The sequence below is a fragment of the Camelina sativa genome, chromosome 8, assembly GCF_030686135.1.
Source record: "Camelina sativa cultivar CO46 ecotype springtype chromosome 8, ASM3068613v1".
Lineage (NCBI taxonomy): Eukaryota > Viridiplantae > Streptophyta > Magnoliopsida > Brassicales > Brassicaceae > Camelina > Camelina sativa.
The window spans coordinates 22,884,499-22,893,174 of NC_141887.1; the positions used below are offsets into that span (position 1 = coordinate 22,884,499).

The 8,676-nt window shown below is 33.4% G+C and overlaps 1 protein-coding gene across 2 annotated transcripts; it reads left to right on the forward strand.

Moving 5' to 3' along the window:
- The first annotated feature begins 679 nt into the window (after positions 1 to 679).
- LOC147940346 (cysteine-rich receptor-like protein kinase 38) lies at positions 680 to 3,453 on the forward strand. 2 transcript variants are annotated; one of them, XM_087462185.1, is made up of 7 exons: positions 680 to 1,688; positions 1,765 to 1,872; positions 1,950 to 2,074; positions 2,145 to 2,355; positions 2,431 to 2,668; positions 2,772 to 2,913; positions 2,986 to 3,453. In XM_087462185.1, the coding sequence occupies exons 1-7, from the start codon at positions 857 to 859 to the stop codon at positions 3,304 to 3,306; spliced, it is 1,977 nt and encodes a 658-aa protein (XP_087318311.1). In that variant the 5' UTR covers positions 680 to 856; the 3' UTR covers positions 3,307 to 3,453. The 2 variants fall into 2 exon arrangements, with proteins under 2 accessions (XP_087318311.1, XP_087318312.1); XM_087462186.1 differs by having other exon boundaries at positions 1,768 to 1,872.
- The last annotated feature ends 5,223 nt before the right edge of the window (positions 3,454 to 8,676 follow it).

The following is an 8,676-nucleotide window of genomic DNA, read 5'->3' on the forward strand; positions in this document are numbered from 1 at the left end:
AAAATTTAAAACAAATTATAGGAAACAAATATCATGGAGCGGTCAAGCCATGGAATTGATAAATATTTTTCCATCATATGAGACTTTTTCTGCAAATTGGAGAATAACAAAACTGTCCAAAATTATTTGCTAATTGCATTAAGATTTTTTAGAAGACTTACTATTACGACTTACGAGTTTCTCAGAAATTCCTATATACAATATACAAAAAAAATTCACTCTTATTTTTTTTTTTGAATTGTTCTATATACTTTATTCCGTACCAATTGTAGACCTAGCAAAGGGAGACTTTTTGGTCACGCGACCAAAAACAAAAACTGGAATTTGACGAAAAAGATGTGCATGTGGCATATTGTAGGGTTAGATCACACGAAGTGATTAAAACGTCAAGCGTTTTACCCTTTCTATTTCAGTTTATATACATGCGACATATGTGAGACATTGGAAGATGACCAAACCCCTTTTACGGTTCTAAACTTTGTTTTGGTCATCATCAAATAGCATAATTCGTTATTCCCTCATTCACACAGAGATGTGCATGTAAATTGCATTTATACGTCGTAATATTGTATACAAATTTTATACATACGCCTTTAATTTAATAGAAAAGGCTAATCAAGATGTGAATTAAATTGAGCTAAAATTTTTGCTAATCTCTGAATTTGAATGGCCATCTTAGAAGTCAACCACTGCTCAGATTTCTTACTTGTGTAGTCAACAAAAACCCATTCTCACTCATGTCACCTAATTATACAAATATAACATCTTAACATTTATTCTCTCATTACAAAAAAGAAAAAAAAAAAAAAAAAAAGACAATGAACAAATCCCTAAACACCGTTTCTTAACAATAATAATGAAGAACTCTACTGCGATCTTGCTCACTTCTTCCTTTATTCTTCTCCTTCAAACCCTCCACGGCGTTAAAGCTGGTTTCAACTGCATCGGAAGTTCCTTCCCTACCAATAGCAGCTACCAAAGAAACCGTGACTCTCTCTTCTCTACTCTTTCTGAGAACGTCACCTCAAACGGTGGATTCTACAATGCTTCACTCGACGGAGTTCACGTTCTTGCCTTCTGTAGAAGAGACTACGAGAGGCAAGGTTGTATCGACTGCGTCGAAAGATCCATTCGACAGATTAAAACAAGTTGTTCTAACCGTGTTGATTCGTTCAACTGCGACAGTGACGATAGAGACCGTGTTTCTTGTTTTGTACGTACCACGAATCACTCAACTTATAGGCTACCCGAGTTTGGACCGGCTACGCTTGATCCGAGCCCTGTTGCTATCGACACATCCACCAAGAACATGACCATGTTCCGCCAAGAATGGGATGCAATGGTTGACCGGGCGCTCGAGGCTGCAACCGTTGACACTTCCACAACGGTTCTTAAGTATTACGGTGTTGTTAGAGCAGAGTTCACTGATTTTCCCAATGTTTACATGATGATGCAATGCACACCGGACATAACTTCAGACGAGTGCAAGAAATGTTTGCAAGAGTCCGTTACCTATTTTAGAACGCAGTTCTGGGGAAGACAAGGAGGCGGGATTTGTCGACCGAGCTGTGTTTTCCGGTGGGATCTTTATGCCTTTTACGGCGCTTTTGCTAATGTAACAAGAGTTCCTGCGCCTCCTCGAGCTTTGGTTCCTCGAGCACAAGCAATCTCCGTCACTCGCTTGAAAGGTGCATGTGAATGATATAAACATTGTCACCTGTAAAATAATCTGAGATTCTCATTATAAAAAAACTAATCTTGCAGCAGGAATTATTTCGATATTCGTAGTTCCTATAGTCATTAATCTTCTCGTGTTTATCGGTCTGATCAAAGCCTATAGTCGGATAAGAAAATCGAACAACAGAATCAATGGTATGTTTTGTCAATTAAACTTTGTGATGCATCATTGCTCAAATCATAATTAAGTTGTTTTTCTTTGGTATGTACAGAGCAGCAGAGTGATTCTGGTGGTCAATCTATGCTACGGTTTGATTTTGGCATGATACTAATCGCAACAAATGATTTCTCCTCTGAAAATAAGATTGGCCAAGGTGGATTTGGATCTGTCTACAAGGTAAATAAACTTGTTAAAAAATGTTTTATCAATGTTCAGAAACCTTATAGCATGAGAATCGCGTTTGCAGGGGATATTACCGGGCGGGCAAGAGATAGCGGTAAAGAGACTGAAAAAAGGCTCAGGACAAGGAGATATAGAGTTCAAGAACGAGGTTTTACTCTTGACAAGACTTCAACATAGGAATCTTGTTAAGCTTCTTGGGTTTTGTAATGAAGGAGATGAAGAGATTCTTGTTTACGAGTTTGTCCCCAATTCAAGCCTCGACCACTTCATATTTGGTGAGCCTTTTTCACTTAGATGTTGTGTGAGTTTTTAAATGTTTAGTATTACTGACGCTTCTTTAAAATCTGCAGATGAAGAGAAGCGTTTGCTTCTAACGTGGAACATGAGGTTCAGAATCATAGAAGGCGTTGCACGAGGTCTTCTTTATCTACATGAAGATTCTCAGCTGAGGATTATACACCGAGACTTGAAGGCAAGCAATGTCCTATTAGATGCAGATATGAATCCTAAAATATCAGACTTTGGGATGGCAAGGTTGTTCAACATGGACCAGACTCGAGCAGTGACAAGAAAAGTAGTTGGAACCTTGTAAGTTTGCTCTGTCTTTACAGAATCTGTTAGACAACACATAGCTCCTCTGTGTTTTTTAGAAGTTGGGGCCATCTGTAATGTTATTGTTGCATATTCGTAGGGGATATATGGCTCCTGAGTACGTTAAGCACAGAAGATTTTCAGTCAAGACAGACGTTTACAGTTTCGGAGTCGTGCTTCTCGAGATGATAACGGGTCAAAGTAACAAGAACTATTTCGAAGCCCTAGGGCTCCCTGCATACGTAAGCATATACCTATCAGAGCCTTGTTTCTTACGTTATATATTATAATTAAGTTATGATGATAACATATAGGCATGGAAGTGTTGGGTTGCGGGCGAGGCTACGAGTATCATCGATCATGTACTGAATAGGAGCTCGACAAACGAAATCATGAGGTTCATCCACATTGGTTTGTTGTGCGTTCAAGAGAATGTTGCAAAAAGACCAACCATGAGTTTGGTTATCCAATGGCTTGGAAGTGACACTATCGCGATTCCTTTACCTACAGCTGCTGGTTTCACCACACATCTTCCTGTCGAGTTGCATAGAACCGATGCATCGAATCAAGCCGAAGGGGGAGCTGGCACATCGTCATTGAATAAGCTCTCAATCACTGAGTTAAGTCCTCGTTGAAACTGAGATCACTCAGTAAACTCATACATCTAATTATAAGTGTTTATTTTAGGCCAATGAAGTTCAATTTAACTCTATAAACATTTACTTTTCCTAATCTGTTGTAAAGATTAGACAAAATCACTTTTACAGAAACACTTTAGAGCACATATTAGCGTAACATAATCAATCGGTCCTCTCATCAGACTGATCGATCGGTCCTCATCATTCCGACTTTGAGTTGTCACATATTTCTATATTTCCCGGTTCTCAAATATTGTTTAGGGTAAAGCTAATCTTGCACTATATTGTCTCTTCCTATATGATGGGAACAAATTCAAATTTTATACCCAATTAGTACAAATTGTGCTAATTTCAGACTCCACATTAATAGATGTTGACTCATCTGCCAAGACTCGAACTGGGGTCCATTATTGTTTTTAAGCTTGTGTTTACCAATTGATTCCACAACTACATTCAACCTTATTTAAAACTTTTGTGTGTTATAAAAACCTAAAAAATTACAGAGAGGTTTATAACATAAAATTTTAGGTTTATAAACCTATAAGTTGGACAAACGGATCTCGTCCAGTATAAAATTTTAGGTTTATAAATCTTATTCCACGAGTTGAATCATAGAAGTAACAATCAAAATACAGTTATATAATATTAAACACTAAACAAAACAAACAATTTTAACAAATATAATATAACTTAAAATTGAAAATTTTTAGTTACAACAAATTATTTAAAATATATTATTACCTTATATCTTATTGTATCTTGGTCATCAAATCTATAATACTCTCTTACGACTTTTAGAGTTAAATATATATTTATGTAAAAAACTAAAAATTAATGGAAGAATAATTTTCTCGCCTGCAACATTGTTAATTAATCACCCAAGACAATCATAACCAAACGAGGAAGATAACACAGATCTAAAACCGCGTGCTTAATAATTATCATAGAAATTGAAAACGATTGGGTTGTGCGTGCCTTGCAGTTGTAGGTGAGAACACATGTCCGATCCATAAGAAAGGAGAAGAAGAGACAAAGCAACGATTCTTTGAACGATTTATATTAATTGGATAAGAAATTTGAATTTTATTCTAGTTTGAATAAAAATTAGCATTGAATTTTTGTACAGGTAGAAATTAGCACTTTTAAAATTGTACAGATATAAAATTACAGTAGAAATTAGTATTAGATTTTTGTACGTAGAAATTAGCAGTTTTAAAATTTTACGGATAAAAAATGATCGTTTTCCCTCTTATGAATAATAAAGAAGCTTTCTCAACCAATTAATAAATCTTTTTCTGTTATGAATAATTATATTGTGTATGTGGATGTCCATTATCAGCCCATTAGTATAAACCCTAAACTATAATATTGTATCCTATATATATGTTGTATCCTATGCAATAGATGAATAATACAAGAGTACAATTCCCTAAACTTCTTGTTATAACACGTTATCAGCACGAGTCTCTAACCCTAACCGTTATAAAAAAAGAACCTAATCGTTGATACGTTTGAGCAGCCGTCATCGTTCCTCTTTCTCCAACGTCACCAACTTCTCTAATTGTTTCCATGGAGAATTTGCTGTTGCAACATGAGTTGGTGAACCAAGCAAATAATCATTCGTCGATGGAGTCTTTTTCTCTGAGTTCTTATGAGTAATGATGTTTCCATCAAGATAAGTAACCTTGTTCTTTGTCGATTGGCTCATATCTTATTTTGTTTTGTTGTTTTTGATCGACACATGGTTTATAATTTTCGATCTAATATATATCGTATATATATAATCATACTTATGCTTCGTTTATTGTGGAGGTCCATCTGCTAGTTTATAATTACCGATATGACTTCCGCTTAGTTGGACATGTCGTAGAAGACTAGAAGTGTACATAATTATGCTTTATTGTTCGACTCAAATTTGTTTAGTCAATATTGTCCTGCTTTTATTTCTTTGGTTATTTCTCTTAAACCGAAGACTAATATGTGACTGAAGGCATCATGGTTATTATACCTCATCATGCTTAAATTGATTTGATCGTTTATTGTTTTAACTTATCATCTCAATATTTAATAACTACATATCACTTATTAGTTAAACATGTTGAATCATTTGTTTGCTATGGCTGGTCATATTTTATAACATGTTTATTGTCAATTAACTATTTGATCGAATCATACTAATATTTGGTTATTATTCGTTTGATTGTTTGAAGATGGTATCTCCGATTTGGACCAATGACGCCATCTACGACGGTCAAAGTGTGATCCGGCAAATTCCTTTAACCGTGACATCCGTTAAATCTCCAAACTCCAAAAGCCAGCTAAGTACTATTTTAACCAATATATTATATATAGATCTAATTGGTTCAATGATTTAAGGGTTAATATATTCATGACATAGTTATATAAAATTTATATGTCTACATGATACATTCATCCATAATTACTTTGATTATTCATGGAGAACGTGCTTTCCGTGAATTGGTATTTGGTGATTATATAGTTTGATAACCGGTTGGTTTAAGAAAAATAAAACGTTTAAATAAGAAAAAGAAAAAAAATAGAAATGATGCTAAATATTTATTCAGCATTCATTTATATTATTATTTATAATGTTTGTGATTTATTTTATTTGTTTAATCACAAATTTAAATCTAATCAAAATTAGAGATAATATCATGATGAAATATTTTAAATCATGCCTCCAACCTTCTTTGGTAAATAAATTGGAAATCTAGTAACAAATTACTAAATAATGATTATTGATTATATTTTGGCATCACTTCTATAAAAAGGTTTAAGTCCAAGTATATGACCATAAAAGTTCACTTATTCGTTAGAATAATCTAAAACTCTATAAGAGAATATATACAAATAACTTAATTCCAATTATAACCAAGATTATAATAGAAGATAGTATCATTTTTGGAAATATAGAAGGGAAAATATATTCTAATTGTCATAAAATATTGTTGTCATGTAGACACAATATAATGAAATTTTTTTAAAAAAATATTATAATCTTGTTATTTGTGAATTAGTAAAATAATGAGATGTTGGTTATGAATCACATCCTATTGGCTTGGTCTATTCATTGAACTGAATATGACTTTATGCAAAGAGAAAAAAAAATGTCACATCAATGATAAGAAAGTTGCTATAAAAGTGGTTATAAATGTGGGTATGATATATATATATATATATATATATATATTATATATATATAAGGTCGCGGTTAAGTCCACTAGTATCTCCACTATAAGTGAATAATAAGTACATGAGGTACTTATCTCATCTATATATGATGATGATGAAAAAAGTTAGTGTGAGACAATTTCCACTATTCTACTACAATAATAAGTAGTAGAAAAAGTATTGAAAGCTCTTGAAGAGTATCTATATTATTGCCTATGGGAAGATAATTTGATAATTATGTGTTATAATCTCCCAATTAGTCTCAAAGTTAAAAGGGTCTAAGATATAATACATTACCCAATTTGAGAATGTTATTGATTACAAAGTGAAATTCAAATCGAGATTGATAGACATGAAGTGTCATCATCTTGAGGGGGAGAATTCATGAATCCCACATACAGAGGTGATGGAACAAATATAAGATTATGTTCACACCCAAAATGAGTTTAATCACTCATATGAAAAAGCAAATCTTGAGGCTTTGAAAAGTAATCATGTTGAGACAATATGCGAAGAAAATACTTTGAAATCATAAGTATTACCCAAGGAAATAAAAGTATTTTAGAGATTACATGCAGATAAAATGCTTTGTGAAAATCTCACTGTTTGGCATGACCGGTTAAGCCATTCCGGTTCAGTAGTGATGCGAAAGAATAATCAGAAATTTCTGAAAAGATTCATTAGAGAACCTAAAGAGTTTTCCTAGTGATTTCTTATGTGTGTTGCTTTACAAAGCAAGCCGATTAAATGGTTTTTCACCGACTCAATGAATTTGGATAGTGTCAATTTTCTGGTATGTATACAAAGAGATATTGTGGAATGATCATCCACCATATATTCGAGTTTGCAAGAGTATTTGGTTAATTGACAATGGTGGTGAAACCATGCTATGTGATTGACAAAAATGACTCTATATGTCAATAAGTTCGCATCGGGCCAACAAATTATTATGAGTACTCCCCAGTACAATTGGTTTGGGTCAGAAACCAGAGATATTCCATCTAAATGTGTTATACATATTGAGTTGCTCCACCAGAATGGTAAAAATGGGATTTGAATGAATGTTGGAATTATGTTGGATATAAATCTCTCTTGATGATTGATAATCTCGAGATTCAGAGACTATTTCAGTGAGTCAGTTTTTCCAACATGAGGGGGAGAAAATAAACAGCTGGAAATAAATATATTGGGAAAAATTATCTGGATCCTCGTACTTTGAAATGTGCGCTAGAAATTGAAAAAGATAATTTATTTGCAATGTTTAGCAAATATGCTAGAAGGCATTTTCTGACCTTGAGTGACAAAGTCACATATACCAGCTGTGCTCCAATTAATGTCCTAGAAGGATAAGATCAACTGCTAGTATAAGTCTAAAGATCACATGAAGTGTGATAGACTTATGGTTCCAAATATAAGCATCCTCGGAAAAGAAAAGGAGCATAAAATAATATGGTACCGAGGAAGCAAAGAGTTATGGGAAATCTCGGGAAGAAATATAGACATAAGTAAGAAAGAGATTCAGGTACCTGAGAATCATAATGCAAAGAAATCTCAACAAGTTGAGTCATGTCTCGAAAGAAAAGGAACCAATGAGCAAATCGACGTCGTAATATGTTTGCATGCAGTGTTGCAGTTGATGTTGTTATTCATGAAAATCGAGGATCATAAACCGCGGTTAATAGAAAAAGTTCTATTGAAAAGTGTACACAAAGAATGATTGGTTAATCATTGAAAGAAGTAACTATGAAATAGTTCAAATCTCTTAAAGAGATAATATTTGGACTTGTAGTCCTTACACTTGAAAGTGTAAAATGAATGGGACATAAGTGGATCTTTATGAGAAATAAAGTACATGTAGTAGTACAATGATTCTCATAAATACTTGATATTTATTATGAGAAATGCATTCTCATATGGTGTAAGCAACTATGTAGATTCCTTATGAGTTTGAAAATAAGGCAAGAATTAATTTAATCTATTTAGAAAGTTTTCACACTATAAGACATATCCCTTAAAGTAATTATATTGCTAATTATATTGCTAGAAGCAATACTTTATAGTTCCCGAGAATACTGTAAAAGCAAGAAAAAGTCTTGATGCTTTTTGACACCTTTGGAGAAAATGGTGAGAGTTTATCTCTATAAGAGAATCATGTATATAGATCATTGTTGTTGA